Source organism: Diceros bicornis, chromosome 38, assembly GCF_020826845.1.
Source record: "Diceros bicornis minor isolate mBicDic1 chromosome 38, mDicBic1.mat.cur, whole genome shotgun sequence".
Lineage (NCBI taxonomy): Eukaryota > Metazoa > Chordata > Mammalia > Perissodactyla > Rhinocerotidae > Diceros > Diceros bicornis.
This window is the reverse complement of record NC_080777.1, coordinates 30,125,432-30,145,385: the sequence shown is the minus strand read 5'-3', so window position 1 is coordinate 30,145,385 and position 19,954 is coordinate 30,125,432. Positions and strand designations below refer to the sequence as shown.

The following is a 19,954-nucleotide window of genomic DNA, read 5'->3' as shown; positions in this document are numbered from 1 at the left end:
ATTGCTAAAATTAAAAAACAAGAACAAAAATTGGTGCTACCAAGTGCTGGAAAGGATGCAGAGCATCCAGAACTCTCATGCATTGCTGGTGGAAGTTCAAAACAGCAGTCAGTTTGGAAAACATTTTGGCAGTATCTTACAAAATTAAATATACTTTATGACCCAGCAATCTTAGGTATTTACCCAAGAGAAATGAAAACATCTTCACACAAAAATCATTAAGTGAATGTTTATAGCAGTTTTATTCATAATTGCCAAAAACTGCAAACAATCTCAATGTCCTTCAGCTGGTGAATGAATGAACAAACAACGGCACATCTATACAATGGAACACTACTCAGCAATAAAAAGGAACAAACTATTGATTCACACCATATCATGGATGAATCTTAAATGCACTTTGGTAAATGAAAAAAATCAGACCCAACACTACATATTGTCTGATTCCATTTATGTAACACTCCTTAAAAGATAAAACCATATAGACAGAAACATATCAGTAGTTGCCATGGGCTGGAGGGAATGGAGCGCTTGACTATAAAGGGGCAACATGAGAATATCTGGGGGTATGTAACTGTTCTGTGTCAAACTGTGGTAGTGGATACCTGCCTCTATGCATGTGTCAAGATCCATAGAACTGCACACCACAAAGAGTGAATTTTACTGAATGTCAATTAAAAAAAAAATCAACTGGGATTGGCCCCATGGTGTAGTGGTTAAGTTCATGCGCTCCGCTTCAGCGTCTGGGGATTCGCAGGTTTGGATCCTGGGCACAGACCTATGCACTGCTCATCAAACCATGCCTTGGTGGCGTCCCATATACAAAGTAGAGGAAGACTGGCACAGATGTTAGCTCAGGGACAATCTTCCTCACAAAAAACAAAACAAAAAAAAATCAACCAGGACATGCAGAGAAAGATGGAATGAATACTGAAGCAAATGAAGCACATAACCACACTGAAAGGGGTGGGGAAGAAGGGAGTGGATCAAAATAGCTTTGGAAAGTGTTTTGAGTAGATGCTGAAAAACTAAAAAGAATTGTGTACAAACACTACACTAGTTGGCAAATTTGTTTCTCACAGAGTTATGGTTTAGCAATTCTGAAGTTACCTTACATGTAAGTAGGATTGAACACATAAGTAAATCATTGTAGATAATGAGAATCAGGTGTCCTGCTGTTACAAACAAATAAGGAGAGATGGCTTCCTGGGGTGCTGGACTGGAGCTAGAGGGACTCGTGGATTTGGTTTTAGATACACATGGATAGATACAAAAATATCGAAGTGTATGTGCATGGCTTAGTACATTACATACATTTCCTAGCTTTATCCACTGAAAGGGACTAGCAGCAGTGACACCCAGTAGCAATGAGCACACCTTGCACCCAGATTTTGGTTTCTAAATACAATTCTCCACTAAAAGGCATGAGGGCTCCTTGGAGAAGAGATTGATTCCAGCGCATGAATAGGGAAAGTAGGTGAGCCTGGAGCATCTTGTGGTGCCAGGAAGTAATGAATGCTAAGAAAACAAAAAAACAAAAACAAATAGCAACATTGAAAGGGCATAAGAGCCAACCTAAAAGAGCTCCCATTGGCCAAAGTTAGAACAGCCAGAGCAAACAAATAACAATAGTACTGGATTATACCCCAAAATAAAATAAACATCCATGAGTCTATACTAATACAAGTGAGTAACTGAATAAACAAACAGACAAATAAATGAGAGAAGCGACAACTCTTTCTTACAGTGGAATTCCAATTAAACAGGTGAAAGGAATGAGAAAAACAGAAAATCACCATTAGAACGCCACATGCCGAAGTCAGTGGGCAAAGTTTAAGGAAAAACATGGTATTTGCAGAGCTTCAAAGTCTCTCCCCCCCAGACAGTTATAAGTTACAAGGGGACAAGTTGTCATGTTACAGTGGATAAAGCAGTAGACATCACCTTAGTCAAATGACCAATGTCGACACCAGCAGTCATACATACAGACACCATCTACCCAGACTCGATGCACTGAGAGGGCATCTCTGCGTTGTCTTTCCCAACAACACATAACTGTACGAGAAAACTCAGAAAAACCCAGACTGAGGGCTTCTTCAAAATAACAGTCACGACCCTTCAGAAGTATCAGTCACAAACAAGGAAGGACCGAGAACCTGTTACAGACTGGAGGAGACTCGGGAGACATGACAACTAATGGAACTTGGGGTCATGTATTAGATCCTGACACAGAAAAAGGACATTATGTACAAGAAAAACTCGTGAGAGTCAAACAGCCTGTCGTTTAGTTAATGTAACCCACGTGAACGTCCTAGTTTTGATAACTGATTTCTGATTATGGAAGATGTTAACATAAGGGGGAGCTGGGTGAAAGCTATACTGGAACTCCCTATTTTTGCAATTTTTCTATAAAGCTAAAATTATCTCCAATTAAAACAACGAATTAAAAATACAAAGAAATACATGGGGATGGTAAGCACCAGATTCAGGATCACAGTTAATTCTTGTGAGGAGGTAGGTGATGGAATCAGAGAGCTCTCACAAGAGGCTTCAAGCATGAGCAATGTTTATTTCTTACTCTGTGGATGGTATACAGACATTTATTTTTTAAATTACATTTGTATGCCTGAAATAGCTCATAATACATTTCTTTGAAGAGCTTCAGACTTTATAGAGACATCTGCCTATAATTTATTCATTCACTCCACATTATTGAGTACCTTTTAGAACATTTGGTTCCTGTCCTAATTCCATTTCAGCCTCTACTGGGATTCAGTCCTGCTCCTGTGCTGGTTGTAGGCCACAGTCTCTGTCACAACTACTCAATTCTGCCATCGTAGCAAGAAAGCAGCCACAGACAATATGTATTGAATGAATATGGCTGTGTTTCAACAAGTTATTTACAAAAAAAGCATGCAGGGAGCTTGCTGACCCTCAATGTAGCTGACTGAATAGAAGTTAGGCGAGTTTTAATTAACAGAGACCACAGGGTGGAGCTCTGACCGTGCTTCCACACTCGGCAGACCTTCCATATTTATGGATACAGATGCACCGCCACTAGTAGATGCAGCTGTCCCATCTTCCAAACCCTGGCTCAGAAATTCACTGCTACACGGCCAACTTCACACCAAGTGTCAGCTACCGAGAAAGAGGGAGCAGCAGAGGGATCCTTCTGGTGGACATTTCAACCTTGAAACTGAAGAACTGACTCCACTATTCCAGGGAAGACCTGGGGAAAACCTCCTTCCTGTCTGCTTGTTTCTCCATTTATTTGTTTTGATTATTTTACCTTTTATTACAGGCTCTACTGTAGCATACCAAAATTAGTTTTAGACTATTTATTAAACATTTCAAAGCAGTACTTTAAGAAGACACTTATTAAAATCTAAACCACCTGGTTTTCTATTATTTGCTAAACTTTAAAAAAGTTAATACCTATAGTAGAATCCAGGCGGTGGGTATCCAGCTGTTCACTGTTGGGGGAAAAGGGGAGAGGGGACAAAAAAAACCAAAACAGGGGGCTGGCCCGTGGCGTAGCAGTTAAGTGCGCATGCTCTGCTTCGGCAGCCTGGGGTTCGCAGGTTCAGAGCCCAGGTGCGCACTGATGCACGGCTTGTCAGGCCATGCTGTGGCAGGCGTCCCACATATAAAGTAGAGGAAGATGGGCACAGATGTTAACCCAGGGCCAACCTTCCTCAGCAAAAAGAGGAAGACTGCCATCAGATGTTAGCTCAGGGCTAATCTTCCTCACACACACACAAAAAACAAACCTCACAGTCTTTTCCCACTGTGCTGGGTGAGATGGCAGGGCAGGAAGGGACCGGCCCAGCCCAAGCAGAGAAGGCTGCAGGACTGAGCCAGCAAGACGGAAGGGCGCAGAGAGAGGAAAGGGCATGGGAAAAGCTCTTGGTGGTCACACAACACCTGTGCCGGGGATAGGTGGGACTTCAGGTTTCAAGGAGCAAGTTAAAGGGATAAGGTTTGTTTCTCCCGTTTTCCCTTTGTTCCTCTAGCTCCCATCTCCAGACTGGACACATCAGGGTAAGTCTGAACTAGGCCTTCAGGCCAGGCTCTAGCACTAAGGGGCGAAAGCATTTTCACCAGAGCAGAGCCCCTCCTAACTGCAGGATAACGAGCAAGGAGCTTCAACTGAGAAGAGGCAGGAAGCCTGGGAACACACTGGAAAGCTTTTTATCCCATCTAGCGTCATGCATATGGAGGAACAAAACTTAAAGTTCTTCAAAAAGAACAAGCTTTCCATCTTTTTTAAGATGCTTCTCTTCCACTCCACCCCTAATTCCAGAAAATTCATCTGTAACCAAGGATTGCTTCAGATATGCTGAGTGGAAGTCATCAGAGTTAGCCAATAAAATGGTAAAAACATACCAGCATCACATATACACAGCCCTCAAAGAATCAGAACCCATAAGAAAGGAACTTAATTTCCAAACTGAGACACCATTTACTAGAAGGAATTTAGCAGACCTTAAGAAAGGTAAAGCATTTCTCTGCACTTCAGCATGTTCTCAGCTTTGAATTGCTCTTCTGATAGACATCTCCTTGTATTTATGACTGAAAAGTTAGAGCTATAGACTTAAAAACAAATCTCCAAAGATACACAAACAGCCAATAAGCACAGTATCATCGTCACTAGGAGAATGCAAATCAAAAACACAATGAGACATCACTCCACTCACACTAGGATGGCTGTGCTTTTTAAAAAAGGAAAATTAGTGTTGGCAAGGATGTTGAGAAATTGGAACCCTTGTGCATCGCTGGCGGCAATATAAAATGGAGCAGCTGATGTGGAAAAGTTTGGTGGTTCCTCAAAAGGTTAAACACAGAACTACCAACGCCCCAGGAAATCCACCTCTAGCATACACCCAGAAGAATTGAAAGGAGGGATGTGAACAGGTATTCATACACCAACGTTCCCAGCAGCCTTCTTCACAATAGTCAAATGTGGAAACCACCCGAATGTCCATCAACGAAGAACGGAGAAATAAAATGAGGTATATACACACAATGGAATATTAACCAGCCATCAAAGGGAATTAAATCTTGGTATGTGCTACCATAGATGGACCTTAAATCATGCTAAATGAAATCAGACAGACACAGGACAAATATTGTATAACTCCACTTATACGAGGTACCTAACAGGCAAATTCAGAGACAGAAAGTAGAACTGTGGTTACCAGGGGCCAAGGGGAAGTCATTGTTCAATGGGTACACAGTTTATGTGGGTGACGATGAAAAAGTTCTGGGAATACATAATGGTGATGGTTACACAACATTGAGACTATGTTTATTTTTTTTATTTTTATTATTTTTGTGTGTGTGAGGAAGATCAGCCCTGAGCTAACATCCATGCTAATCCTCCTCTTTTTGCTGAGGAAGACCGGCTCTGAGCTAACATCTATTGCCAAGCCTTTTTTTTTTTTCCCCCCTAAAGCCCCAATAGATAGTTGTATGTCATAGTTGCACATCGTTCTAGTTGCTGTATGTGTGACGCGTCCTCAGCATGGCCGGATAAGCGGTGCGTTGTGCGCACCCGGGATCCGAACCCAGGCTGCCAGTAGCGGAGTGCGCGCACTTAACCGCTCAGGCACGGGGCCGGCCCTGAGACTATGTTTAAACGCCACTGAATGAACACTTACAAATGGCTAAAATGATAAATGTTATTTTATGTCTATTTTACCACACACACACAAATCAACCCACAATTAGTAATTCAATGCTTACTATGCATACGGCATTAGGCCAAAAGACAAATGTGTGCTCACCATACACGGATTTCTTCTCCATTTCACACAGATGTAGGCAAACGGGGATTAATGATAGAATCATGCCTTCTGTAAGGCCACATACCTTGTCCAATACAATCAGTAAAGTGGCCTATTGTGAAATGCGAATCCATTTTCGCAACCAGACCCAACCAGGCCCAACCAGACCCCAAAATACACCCTTTATGAAGGTCAGCTTCAGGGGACTTCGAACACATTACAAACAGCACACACTATTTCCAGCACACAAGAAACACCAAACCCCCAGTGCTCCCACCCCCTCCGTGAACTCTTCTCATAGAATCGGGTCTATTGGAAGGAAGATGTTTCTGCTGAGGTCTCCGATGATCAAGAACCAAGACACAGTAGCTTCAAAGGTACAGAGAGTTTTGTATCTGACGTCCTTAAAACCAAGAAATAGTATATTTTATTTTCAAAGTAAAGGGCGAGTACTTCACCTTAGCTTTCAATCCATGCAGAATTTACTGTGGAATGATCCATGTGGACTCTGCACGATTCTTCTCAGACATAATTTACCTCAAGAGAGACAAGAGCCTAACAACAAAACATGCTATTTTCCAAGTACTTTGCATTATTTGAAGTATGTGAGGATGAAAAGCAGAACTCTACAGCTTATCTTAAAAGAAAGAGCAAGTTCCAGGAGTTTTTATTGTCTGACTAACACAATGCACAAATCCAGGCAGAGAAGTCCCCAAGGAATGGCGGGCATGTCTCCCTGTTGTCTGCCCTGTGGTCCTTCATCTTCTAAGCACTTATTATATTTCCTTTTAAAGATATGAGACATTTACTTTGCTCACAAATGTAATCCAAATGTGAATAAATAAATGTATTATCTCTTAACACTCCCCCTTCCATGTTCCTTTAAATAGAAAAATGTGCTAAATGTCTCTTCATAGCCTATTTGGCCATAGCTGTCCCACCCATGGTTTTAAAAACAGACTGTAACTTGATCTTCCGAAATCCCCTCTTGAACTACAGTTCATTCTGTTAAAGAAATCCTGGGAGAAAGTCCTATTGATATTGTCGATAGTCTCCAAAAGGTGAGGCCGGTAACTGGGCTGAAGGCAACTGGGAGGGGTCTTCAGTAAACTGAGGACCTGTGATTAGAAAGAAAGAAATTGTAAAAACCATCTGAATATTACATAATTAGACTAAATCAACCAATTCAATAAAAATAATGTGCTGCACTGAGCTGTGATCTGAATTTCTTTGTAGGTCTGCCTAATTCCCTTAAGAGTACCTTCAAGTGTGGATAACATACAACAGACTGGCTTCTCTTGTGCTCCAGAAGGAACAGTTCTCAAACGCTGTGCCAGGAGCGGCAGGTGGATGAATCAAGGCAAGAAGCATACTCGAGTTTCTAAAGCAACTGCTGTAACAAGCGGCCAAATGAAGAGTCTCTCACCCTCCTGACATATCTTTCAGTAGCTATTTAAGATTATTTTCACACAGTTGAAGTACCTTAGTCATGTTTTAATCCATTATACAACCAGTTAAGTAGGGAATGAGCCCTGAAATGGGAAGACATCCCCTAGCTTGCTGCAGAACAAAGTCTTGTAACGTTTAGTTTTCAAAGGATGAAAGGGCCTGTGAACTAAGAAAAAATGTGGCTCTTTAAAAAAAGACTTTTATGGGAATAATCACTCTTTATATCTTCAGGGAAATAAGCAGATTAAAAAGTATCTGGAAGGAAGAGAAAGAGGGCAGTGATAATATTCCCTGAAACTTTCCATTGCCTTAATCCAATGACATTTTTTTTTTTCACTAGTAAAAGCATTATCTGTTCATTGTAGAAAACTTGAGAAAATACTGGGTGAAAAAGATAAACCAAAGATAACCATTGTTACCACATCTCCTGTCTAAAATAAAATGACCTTCTTTTGGAGATTCCCTCTGAGGAAAAAAGCCTACAGCAAAGCAAGCAAGGCTAATTTCCATTAGACGATGTAACTAAATTTTTTAAATTAGACAATGCAACTAAATTTTTGCTATATCAATTTCTGAAATTCTGAAAATATGGAACTTTTCTGATTGTGAAGTCTTTCACACTCAAGTGGTAAAAACAAACTAAAAAGCAAAATTAGAAGGTGACCATCACTTTCTAAAAAGGTCCCTTCTAGAAAGGGTCCAGGAGGTCATCTGGATCCCCTGTGGGCCTCTAAGGAGCAGTGCACGTGAACTGTGTCAAAGACACTGACTCTCTCTCGAGGTGCCTCGGGGACACCAAATCAAATTGGGAGCTCTGATCTGTTCCTAACTCTATGAGCAATCTTTTCCAAGCTCCAAAAATAATTTTCAACACGTCTCACTATTCTGCATATTTCCTTCTTCCCAAATGCCAGGTCAAGTTTTCACTACTATAATCCTCACGGTATCTTTCTGCTTCCTTCCAATGTCAAGGAACATCCTCACTTAGACAACTGAAGTTTTCTGCAGTTACAAGAAACTGCACAAGTTAACAGCTGAGCAGATATTCCATGACAATGTAATGATCACTTAGCCCACAATTTAACTTTTCCCCTATACATCGGATAAGAGTAACAATTAGCAACAAATTATATTACCAACTTCTCAAAAAAACTTTCCCTGTGAACCCTCGAGTGACCCTCCCAAACATGAGCCACCTTCCACCACTCTATTTCACTCTCTTCAAAGCAAGTACTACAATCAAATAATCCCACATATCTGTTAATGCATCAGTCTGTCTTCCCCACCAGAATGGAAGTGCTTATTCACCGCTTGATCCACAGCGCCCAGAACAGTGCCTGGCACGTCCATGAGCAGTATGAAGCTGCGGGGTGACTGCCGTTATTGTTACACATCTGCAAGGACCGTTCTTCAAGCGCCTCTAGAACGGCCAGCAATTTCTCAGAATTAGCAAATGAGCACCGATCAAACCTGAGAACTCTAAGGAAAGAGCAAGAGCAAATGACCTAACCAAAGCATGTTGGTTACTGTGGTTAATCAAACACAGTGACTGCACCCACGTCCACCTTTTCAAATAGAACCAGAGCCTGTTATAATCTGCAGGAACCACAGCATATTATTACACAACGTAGAAATCACAAAGTACCACATCTTAGCAGACAAAATATGTTTTCTTTAAACATCAGGAAATCATTCCAAAATGTCTGAGCTACGGTATTAAGCAGAAAGAAGACTCACCATTGGGAAATTGTGCAGAGGCAAATCTTGTCAACAAGATACCAGCTCCTTCAATTAAAGCTAGGAGAATGCCACCCATGGCAGCTGACCCGACCATGGCCACTGGTCCATCTGAATACATTAACAACAGAGAGATGACTTTACTAGAAATCCAGTTTAATGAAAGACATAGTAAAGGAAAGAGCTGTCCACATGGCTACATGCTACCCCCATTCCCAAACCCTCTTTCCCCCCTGGCCAAGACCAGGGGTCAACAAACCATGGCCCACAGGTGAAACTCAGCTCACTGCCTGTTTACGTAAACAAAGTTTTATTGGAACAGCCATGCTCATTCATTGATGTACTGTCTACGGCTGCTTTCACGTTATAATGGCAGAGTTGAGAAGTTGTGACAAAGACCTCATAGCCCACAAAGCCTACAATATTTACTATCTGGTCCTTTATAGAAAAGGTTTGCCAACCCCTGGCCTAAACCACTAAGCCCAAAGAATTCTGGGTTACTCCCTGTCCCAAAGATCCAGAAGACGGTTCCAAGCTCTTTATTCATAACAATGCTATGTGGCAGGTATGACGATTAATTCCACAGTACTGATGAGGAAACTATGGCACAAATAGTTTGGTAAACTGCCCAGTCACATGGCTAGCAAATGGCAGAAGTGGAACTTAAACTGCTCTTAACCACTGTCATATACGGGTTAGAACCTATGATCTCGCATTCTCAAACATTGCAATTAAACAGATCCCTTACTTTTTTTTCCCAAATCACCATATATATTCATGTTATAGCAAGTTAAGCAATTCTCGGTTTTATATATTACAGATGTCACCAAATTAAGACAGATGAGGTTTTCCAAAAAGTCTTGCTTCTACTGGCATGTCTATAATGACTGCTTACTTCTTGCTGCCAGGATGGCTCCTGTCAAGGCACCACTTGTGATGGAGTTCCAAGGGTCTTCTTTCCCTCTGACTTGAACCATACTGCAGTCGATCATGGAAAACAGACCTCCCCAAACAGCAAAGCTACCTATTGTATTTAAAAACAAAACAATACAAATTTCATTTTTTCATCTTACATTTTAAAATATTGCTGTCAAAAATAAGTTTAAATAACAACACTCATTATAAACTCTCACACTCCAAATACACACAAAAACTCAACTCTGAATGAGCACTGAACAAGTCAGAACATTTGTCTTTTTAACAAAGCTTGGGTTGTATCATAGCAGTTGGAAAATCAGCAATGGACCAGAGCCTAGAAGAAACGAGCCAGGCCTGGAAGATCAGGCTAGACACATTCAATCTCCCTTTCAGAACAATGTTTCTCTGCTTGAAAAGCAACACACGAACGAAACCTGCTGCTCCTCCTTTCTTCTCCTTTTCTTTTCTAGCTCTACGTGGCAAATCAATGATGCAAACAGAATTATGGAACACCCGGGGATGGAAGTTACCTTTCCACTCTCCTTTCTATCCTTTGTTCCTCAAGCAGGAAACTAAAAACAACCCTCGAGGCCCCAGGGAGAACTCCAACAGCATCTGTGTCAGCACGCCCACACCAGGCCACAACAATGGCCGCCGCCAATGTCCCAGTCCCTGGAGAGGTCTCACCTCTCTCTGCAACGCACTCAGAGCCTATCAGAAGCCCAGTCTTGCGTGTCTCTTGGAAGCACATCCCTGAGTGGTCCCTCCATCCACTGCTCCTCCGCTGCGGTCTGTATCGGCATCCTCCCAGGCCTGGGCGCCTACTCCGGGAGCAGTGACTCTGAGTCCAGCTCAGACAGCGAAGGTACTATCAACGCCACCGGCAAGATCGTCTCCTCCATCTCCCGAACTAACACCTTCCTCGAGGCCCCCCAGCTCCCATGTCCTTACCACCGGGAGCTCCTCCCCAAGAGTAGACCGGATGTTCCTTCTGCCTTCAGGCATTCCTCCTTCAGAAAACTCCTCTGCCTACATCCTGTGCACATCGAGACATTTTTAACCTCATCTAAAAATGTGCCAGAATTTAAATAAATAAATAAAAATAAAAACAATCCTAAATCAGATTATTTTGCACTTAAAAATAAACTCTTCCTAAACACAGTAACAATTCTGTAAAATAGAAAACAAACACCTACACATATACTTGTATAAGTACACACAAAATCCAAAAAGACAACACCAAGAGTTTAACTGTCAGCATCTCTGGGTGACATAACAGATGATTTCATTTCTCTGTGCTTTTCTTTTCCAAATCCTCTAAAAGGAATATGTATATTCTCTAAAAGGAATACATATGACTTGCACTACATGAAAAGACTTGCTATATTTACTAAGATTAAAGAAAGAAGGAAAGCTGCATGAAGGAGGCCTGGTCACTTTCTTCTCCGTCCTCCAAAATCTCAGTGGGGACGTTAATAAGGACAATAACCTGGGTTCCACCACATCTGAACCAGATCATCACCAGGATCCTTCCCAGTTCTCAGATGGTCAACTAAACCTAGTGCATATAACAGCTGAAGCACAGCATAAGTCCTCTCATTTTTGGTCCAATACTAGACATCATATGCTATATATAAAAAATAAACTAGTTCTTTCGTCTAACTTGGTAATTCTCTGCCCTGGGAGAGATGCTGCCTAGTAGATTAGAATCACCTCACTAACCTCCTCAAACGAGCCCCCCACTCCCTCAGAGAGTCTGAAATCTCCCCATCCCCCGAAGAATAACTGCCAGAGTGAGCTCCTATTACTGATGAGTGTGGACACTTTGAGTCCAAGCAGGGTGAGGAGCAGTCCATGGAGAAGCGTGGCCCAGGGAGGAGAGCCAGAGCCAGAGCAGGCTGAGGAAGGGTCCATAAGGAGGGACTGCCTGGCATGGTGCACCAGTGTATTCACGTGGAAGGGCGGTCTGGTGTGGGGTGCCACAGCCCACCAGGTCTTCATATGAAAAGGGAGAGGGAAATAAGGAACCTGTGGAGCTGGACTGAGATTAGAGTATGAATGTGAACTCACGATTTTCAGTATGTAGAGATACATAGAAATATAAATCTGTGTATGGATATGCATGCGGTTACTGTGTGTTCATATATATAGACACACACATCTGCAAGCTCTATGACAAAGAAGGCCTGGGACCAGCAACCCCCAATAGCCATGATACATCTGTGCCCAAGTTTGGGCTTCTAAATACCGTTCTTAACTAAAAGGAAGCAGGGCTCCTAGCAGAAGTGGCTGACACTAGGGCTAGGGCGGGGAAGTACAGACGAGCCTGGAGTATCTCACTCTAAAACGCAAAGAGGTAAACATGTCAAAAGCATATCTTCCTTCCCCTGTGAAAGTACAAGACCCGTTAGGACTCAAACATGACTTTTCAGGCTGCCTGTCACTGGGTCTTTATTGGGAGAGCTCAGTAAATGGTCACTAAGTTAAATTGAAAATGTCATCCCACTATTTTTAAAATTCAAGACACCATAAAGATTTCTGAATAGTTTCCTTAAAAAGGCCAATTGTGGGGCCGGCCCGGTGGTGTAGTGGTTAAGTTCGTGCACTCCACTTTGGCGGCCTGGAGATCACAGGTTTGGATCCCGGGCATGGACCTACACACCACTCATCAGCCGTGCTATGGCGGCATCCCATATATAAAGTGGAGGAAGATGGGCACAGATACTAGCTCAGGGACAAGCTTCCTCAAGCAAAAAGAGGAAGATTGGCAACAGGTGTTGCTCAGGGCCAATCTTCCAGCCCGAAAAGAAAAACAAAAATAAAAACCAAAAATGCCGATCCCAAGGATTTGAAATAAATGATCCCAACTGATTTGTACCACGATATACTTTTCCTCTATTTCACCTTGACTGTGTTTTTAAATCAACTTTAATTTTAGAATAGTTTGAGAGTCATAGGAAAGGTGTGAAGACAGTACAGAGAATTCTCATACACCGCATACCCGGTGTCCCCAATTTCCAACCTCTTGCATTAGCGTGGTGCATGTGCCACAATCAGTGGTCCAACAGTGATACTTTATTTACTAAAGTCCACACTTCATTCCAATTTCCTTCGTTTCTATGTCCTTTCTCGGCCCCAGGACATATTACATCCAGTCGTTGTGTGTCTTTAAGCTCCTCTTGGCTGTGACAGTTACTTGATTGTTTTATTATTCACTCACCATGTGTAATGCGATAGAAGCAGCCTCTCAATAAACCTGTTAAAACCTGTATGACTTCTGCACATACAGGGGTTCAGGGTTTGGTGTGCACTTTGATACTACTTGTCATTCCTGAACAACACAGTAACCAATAAATCAAAGGAAAATTAGTCACTACTTACTTTCCAGGGCGTACAGTTATCACAGAGGGAAAAAAAGGAAAGAGATATACCACCATGTCAACCCCCAGTGCCTCAACTTCCTCGTCTGGAAAATGGGGATAACGGTACTTACCCGTTGTGTTGCCATGAGGATGAAATAATGCCGTGAACACTCAGCAGAGGGCTCGGCACCAAGCAAGTACTCAATAAGTGGGAGCTACTAGCTACTGCCCTCTACAGAAAAACATGCTAAAAACAAAGGGAAGGCTCCTTCTTCTCACACATACAATTTCTCAGGGATGACAAAGTATTAAGTTTTTTACACCTGTTATATATGGTCTCTCCCACCCGACTATATCTTTGTAAGTGAACATAACCTCCAAGCTTTTCTATCATCTCTCTTCTCCCAGGTTCTGCATAACCAAGTGTAGAAGTATAATGAATATGATCTTTTCACATTCTGCACCAACCTCTCTGCACAGTGTCCAAAAGTGAACCCTGGAGAGGAGCCGACTGGCTTCTCTCTCAGGAAACTCCAAGTCTCAGACCACATTCTCTTCAGCTGTGTGTTACCCCAGAGGCTGTCACTCCTGACTCTCACAAGCCTGAGCTAAAAACACTGTCTTCCTTCTGGATAAGAGGAAAAAGCCAAACCAAAACAAAACATCACTGAGCGTTTGAAGGACACAGACAAGATTTTCAATTGGATGCAACAATTCAAGTTAACTTCCTGAATACACCATAAGTAAAGAAGAACCCACAGAGATATTAATTTGTAACAAGCTGTTAGACTAAACTAAAATCACCAATTGGTATAATCTAAAAGAGAAGAACAAAACAGAGCTTCATCTTCAAATACAGAGAAGACAGTCTGGAGTACAAATGCAAAAATTCTGCTTACCTCCCAACTGCGGAGCCCTGGTTTTAATAGCTGTCAAACTCCCGCGTAGTCTGTGGTTTACTCCCTATAAAGAAGCAACCAGAAATATTTTAGAAGTATGGTATTTCCAACCTACTGATGGAGCCACCAGTGATATTAGGTCTCAAGTGATGATAAAAGAAGACCATTCGCCCACTTACCACTGGAGAATTGCGAAAGCCTTTGACTGCTTGAAAGATACCACCACCTATGGTGCCCATCGTAAAGGCCCCACCGCAGTCATCCACAATTCGCCAGGGGCTAAGAATAGGGGAAAAACAAAGATGACCATGTTTCTCATTCACAAGCCATCAAATCTTCTTTGCTAACACAGTAGGGAACGCAAGATTCCAGTGCAGGGCCCACTGCAACCAATAAACATTTGGCTCATAAAACAGACACAAAGATAAAGGAATCTGAACATCCCCATATTTACTCAGCCCCAAATCATCTAAGGTAGAAGGAATGAAACTGGCTTTAACTCCCTACTGTTAACAGCACTTCATTCATTTCACAATAAGTGTATCCATTACAAGTCAGGCACTGTGCAACAGTGAATAAACAAGTATGTCGGAAATTACATTATGACCAACAATTGATCCAGTCTCCTAGGGATCAGGGTAAGCTCTCCAGCCGTAAAATTTAAAGCTGAGACCCGAAGAATGAAGATTCAATAGGTGCAGAGGAAAACAAGTTTTTAAAATTTTTAAGAAGTCTGAAATTCTTCCCAGGTTTACTGCGTCCCAGCTAGCATTCGGAACTTGTTTGTATCAGATCCATTTAACACATTGGAATACTCTACTATCCAATAATTAGAAGTTAAATTTGTAAACCCAGCTTCCAAATGTAGCACCCTAACTTACACAATACACTGAAATCTGAGTAATCCGATCAGTAAAACAGAACCACTATTCTAGGAATCTGGCTTATAAAAAACTCTGAATAGTTAACTTCATTTTCAACCCACTATAAACAAAAGAAATTTCTTTTATCTAGTCTCGAAGGTCAAATGCCATAATGAATCCATGGGCAATCCATGCTCAAGGAAACGTGTGAACTCAGCATACTGTTGCTGCTGGAGAATCTGATATAATGAGTAATTCTGACTTTGCCAAACAGAAACACAAAACCTAGGAGTCAAAACACCATACCCTTTTCAAATATAATACAAATCAGGACTTGGTACAGAATGACTGTCTCATGTAGCACATATTCCAGTTGTCAGCAAGATGCTTTGGGGCCTTGCTACCCAGGGCTTGCTTCTACGGTCCTAAAAGCAAAATCAGCAACACCTGGGAGCTTGTTAGAAATGCAGGCTCTTGGGCCCCACCCAGGACCTACTGAATCAGAGTCTGCTGTTGAACACAATCCACGGGTGACTTGGTTTTACTTTAAGAGTTTGAGAAGCAGTGCTTTGAGATTAAAAAGGATTAGGAAAATTTCTTTAAAATTATAGAAACATTAATAGGAAGTAAAGAGGAAGGACAAAGGAGAATGAATTAGTGGCTCCCTCTGAGTGGTGGGTAACATTAAAAGATCTAGCCTAACTGATCTTATAATTAGTTGGAGCTGAAATTAATGAGCATTAAAAAAAATCAGTAAAGAACAGCAGGATTCAGATTAGAGAGCAGCCAGAGTATCCCAAGAGAGGATGTCCAAAACTAAGGCAAGATGGAAATAGCTTCTGAGCAAAGTCTAGCTAAATCAAAACGTTCCAGCAGGGAAGTGATGGGCTACATAAAAGGAAGGTTGAATCCAGACTCTAAAAGAATGCGAGTGCCAGAGAAATACAGGCAACAGAGAATCAGTAACACGGTTAAAAGTTATCGTTTATCAAGTATCAACTATGTTCTAAGTGCATTACAACGCAAATAAAACATGATTTTCAAGAAAGCTAGGTTATTTTCCTATAGAATCCCTAATCTTTTAACTTTACAAAAAAAAGAGTATGTCTGTCTCCTCACCATCTCACAGATGAACAGAAGCTCAGACACAGATTAAATAACTTGATCAAGGTCATAGAGGTGATAACTAGTAGGACCAATTTAAATACAAAACCTAGTACTCCAAAGCCCCCAAATTCCTTCCACTGTACCATAGATAGACTAAGGGTGTTTGAAAAGAAAACATACTGTAAAAAGAGTATTTAGGATAAGTCCATATGATGTATTAAATGGGGCTGGAGGTACGGAAAGCAATTAAGGAAGCTACTGTAAAAGGCATAAAGGATGCCTGACAACAGGATCTGAACAGTAGAAGTTTTGAAAGAATTCAGATGCATACTGGGGGAGGGGGGTGCGGAAGAAGGAAAAAGATGCCTGTAGTCTGAGCTTGGATGACTTGAGAAAATGCTCTTACCAAACAGGGCAGTCCAGAAGACCAAGGCAGTGGACTACAAAACTAACAGGACAACTGACTATTGCTTCAGGACATACATACTAAGAGAAAGCAAAGGGGCTACCTAATGAATTAGCAGGTAAAAACATGATTCTTAGAACATCTTTAACTCAACAAAGTTAAATAACTCGCCCTCCTGACAACCTGTGTCATTCATTAGACCACATTCAACAGCAGCTGATAACAGCAGTGTACAACGTGCGGAGTCTCACGCATCTGAGCACAACCCAGGAAGGGGGAGAAGTACCCCCTTGGGAAGAGGTAATTTTAAAGAGCCAGAAGGCGCTGAAACATAGACCCTGTATCCCGTTTGAGAGGGAAAGAAAGTCACAAAGCAGGCAGCACAGCTACTGTCGGGAAGGTAATAATAAAATGTCCTGGGCCCTTTCACGACTTGAGAACACCTTGGATCCTGCTCTTACACAATAAAACAGACGATTAACCCAAATAACAAGATTTGGTTTTTCACTTATGACCCCAGAAGCCTTAAACTCAGGCAACCTGAGACTTCTGATAGCAATCACACCGTTTTATAACTATTTTATGTGCCTGATGTATTCATGCTTCTATCCCTTGAACCTAACCAAGCGCTGAGGACAGAGCCCTCCCTCCATAGATGCTGAATGTACGAATTTCTGTTCCTAGCTTTCCGGAGGACACATGCTACTCTATTTTCCCGATAATGTTTGCCCAGCCCCCTCCCCCAGGGAGAATTCCAAGCACCGAAAAGAGGCTCCTGCCTACAGGCGCTCACCTAGGCCATTTGGGTAAATCTACGTTCCTGCGATCTAGGATGCTCGGCCCTGCGGACACATCTGACCATATAAACGACGCCTCGAGAGGGGCGCCCCTCGGAAACCCAGCTCCCCTGCTCAACCAGAACAGGGCGGGAGGCGCAGGGAGCGCCCAAGATCACTCGGCGGGCAGAGGGGACGAGCGCTGACCCCGCAGCAGGTCGCTGGGCCCCGGGTGGGGGGCAGGCCCGCGGTCCCTCCAACCCAGCCCTGGACCTCCTCAACGCCCCGCCCCCCGCAAGGTCACCAGCGCTGGTGGCGGGGCGGCCTCACGCGGCCTGGGGCGGAGAAACCTGCGGCGGAGCCGGGCCTGCCCCTCGGGGACGGACAGGGCAGCGCGGGACCGTGGGCAGGGGTGGAGCGGATAGGCCCAGGGCAGACTCACCACGGCTCCCGCGCGTACTCCTCCATCTTGGCTCCGGCGGCGCGAGGGGTGCCGGGAAAACCGGGCGACCGTGTGCTGGTCACGGCGGAAGTGATCCCGAGAGGCGGGCGTTGACATCTACGGGGATTGGCTGCTCGCTGCCTCCCGCAGCCAATGGGAGCCGGACTCCGGCGGGCAGGGGGCGGGGCCACGGGGCGGATAGGCCCCGCCCAGGTCCTCGCAGGGGATGGGTCTGGCTGTGTGAGCCGGGCGTGCGAGCCCACGGGGGCAGGGTCTGCGTTGATATACATGTGGTCGCGTTCCTCTAGGGCTCGCCCGGCTTCGTGAGGACAGTTCATGATTTGTGAAGCTCCCACATGTAGCTGCTTAGGGCAAACAGTGTCCTCCTCCTTCATAGTCGCAGGGCTTGGAATGTAGTAGATGGTCACTAAATGTTTGTGACCAGGAACCACCAGGGCTGTCTGGAGTGCCCTGCCGATTTGGGAAGAGCGAGAACACGGCCTCTCCGGGGCTCCCTCCAACGATCAGCAGAAGATGTGAGGGGTGTTTAGCCCAGAGAAGAGGAGACCAAAATGATGGGGACCCACTGGCCCATTTTAGCCTACAGTCAAGCAAACCTGTCATGTGACGGCTGTTAAAGGAGCTCTTCTCCATTGTGCACTTTTGAGATTGACTTTAAAGTATGTTTGTATTTATTTTATGGAAAAGTTAGTGTAATAAATAATAGGAAGCTGCAGGGAAGAGAGAGGTTCCCTCCAAAATCTTGGAAATAAGGTGAGCAGATAACTGAACCCTTGGTAGAACTGAAGATTGTCAGTGAAATGTATCTTGTGTGTGAGAAGAACAGTTCAAACTAGTCGTCTGATTTGGATATGTAAGCTCGAGGAGTCCTTTTTGGAATGTGTGACTGTAATTAGGAACGCTTCAATCTAATTAATTGTACAGGCTGAGGAGAGAATGTAGGAGATGGGCAACATGGAACCCAGAAAGAGAAACAAACGCAGAGCAAGAATTTGATGTTTAGTCCGCACTCCAGATCTAGTGGTATAAACATTTCAGTAACTGGAGGATTGCATTCTCATGGGGCGAGGATATTTCTTTCTGTTCTCACCAGGATTCAGAGAAATATCCCATAGCTCTAGCCACCTCCCTTTGCCCTTATTCCATATTCATTATGCAATCTTCTGGTTGTTATTGGTTTCTGAATAGATTTTCCTTTAGGAGAAAACACCCTGGCCTGTGCTCGTAATTGTCCTTGTCCACTTGGTAGTTATATTGGTTTATGCATTTGCCTCTTGTGAGCTCGGTTCTTTTGAATCAAATCGATCACTAGGAATGGTGATAATTCTGAGCTTACAAAGCTGGAGGCCAGCTCTAGGCTGTGCTCAGCCAGCTCACTTCTTTCCACAGTTCCTGTCCTAAAGGAGCTTACTGTTCCGGGAGGCACTGCTCAGGGCGCCAGCGAGCTTTCTTAGACTTCTCTCCCTCTGCTCTCTTGTGACAGCAACAGAGGACAGGGTGTAACAGGACATTTTTGGCTAGGCAAGGCCTAGGACTTAGGCCTTTGTTGGCTAGAGGAGGAAGATGTCACCCTTGCCTCAAAAATATCCATTTCCATCTTGGAAGAAAAGAGTTTGGTACTCTAATCTCTTCCTAGTGAGTCTTAAAGGAGCCTGAGGAACTGCATGGCCCTCCCTGAAGGAAGGTCAATGATATGAAGGAATGATAGAAGAAAGGCGTAGGGGTCCTTGAGGGAAAACTTAGCATAAAGGAAGGGGAGTGTGAGCTGGTAGTCCCACACACTGGGGTCTGTTTTGGTGAAAGTCAGTGTTCTGGGCCCAGTGTGAGGGGCTGCTGCTGAAACCCCTGTGAGCCAGGTCCTCTGGGGATTGCTTTGGGGAAAATAGGTCCAGTGTGAACGGAAAGAGCTGTGGCTCCCAGGGCCTGTTGTGTGATTTCCCCAGCCAAGCCGGTGAAGGCAGGAAGAGATGCCCTGGTGCCTTGGGAACCCCAGGGTGGATGAGCTCATGAGGTGCTGAGTCTGGCAGTTACTCTGGTGCCTTTTTCCCCACCCTACAGTAATTTCCCACCCTTGCCATCCCCCGCCCCACAATTAGCTTTCATTCATCTTCCACTCTTGGACAGGTAGACTAGTTCCTGTTTTCTTGGGGGAGGGGCCACTGATAGAGGCTAGGATTGGAGAAAGATG

At 43.5% G+C, this 19,954-nt stretch overlaps 2 protein-coding genes across 2 annotated transcripts in view; both read right to left on the bottom strand.

The window, feature by feature from the left end:
• RNPEP (arginyl aminopeptidase) overlaps positions 1-9,054 on the bottom strand; it is a 32,197-nt gene extending 23,143 nt beyond the window's left edge. The window contains exon 1 of the mRNA XM_058533798.1: positions 8,973-9,054. Within this exon, the coding sequence (XP_058389781.1) occupies positions 8,973-8,975 (3 nt within the window). The 5' untranslated portion in view covers positions 8,976-9,054. The remainder of the gene's footprint in view (positions 1-8,972) is intronic.
• TIMM17A (translocase of inner mitochondrial membrane 17A) lies at positions 6,195-17,824 on the bottom strand. Its single transcript, XM_058533810.1, has 6 exons — positions 17,746-17,824; positions 14,331-14,430; positions 14,152-14,215; positions 9,868-9,996; positions 8,973-9,083; positions 6,195-6,904 (listed from the first exon to the last, which is right to left on the bottom strand). The coding sequence occupies exons 1-6, from the start codon at positions 17,769-17,771 to the stop codon at positions 6,819-6,821; spliced, it is 516 nt and encodes a 171-aa protein (XP_058389793.1). The 5' UTR covers positions 17,772-17,824; the 3' UTR covers positions 6,195-6,818.
• Positions 17,825-19,954: the final 2,130 nt, after the last annotated feature.

Bases quoted from the DNA above. Each gene is read 5' to 3' on its own strand.
- TIMM17A (XM_058533810.1), bottom strand. From the start codon at position 17,771: ATGGAGGAGTACGCGCGGGAGCCGTG. The intron at 14,431-17,745 runs GTGAGTCTGCCC...CCCTATTCTTAG, and splicing joins GAGTACGCGCGGGAGCCGTG to CCCCTGGCGAATTGTGGATG. The intron at 9,997-14,151 runs GTAAGCAGAATT...TAAATACAATAG, and splicing joins CAGGGCTCCGCAGTTGGGAG to GTAGCTTTGCTGTTTGGGGA.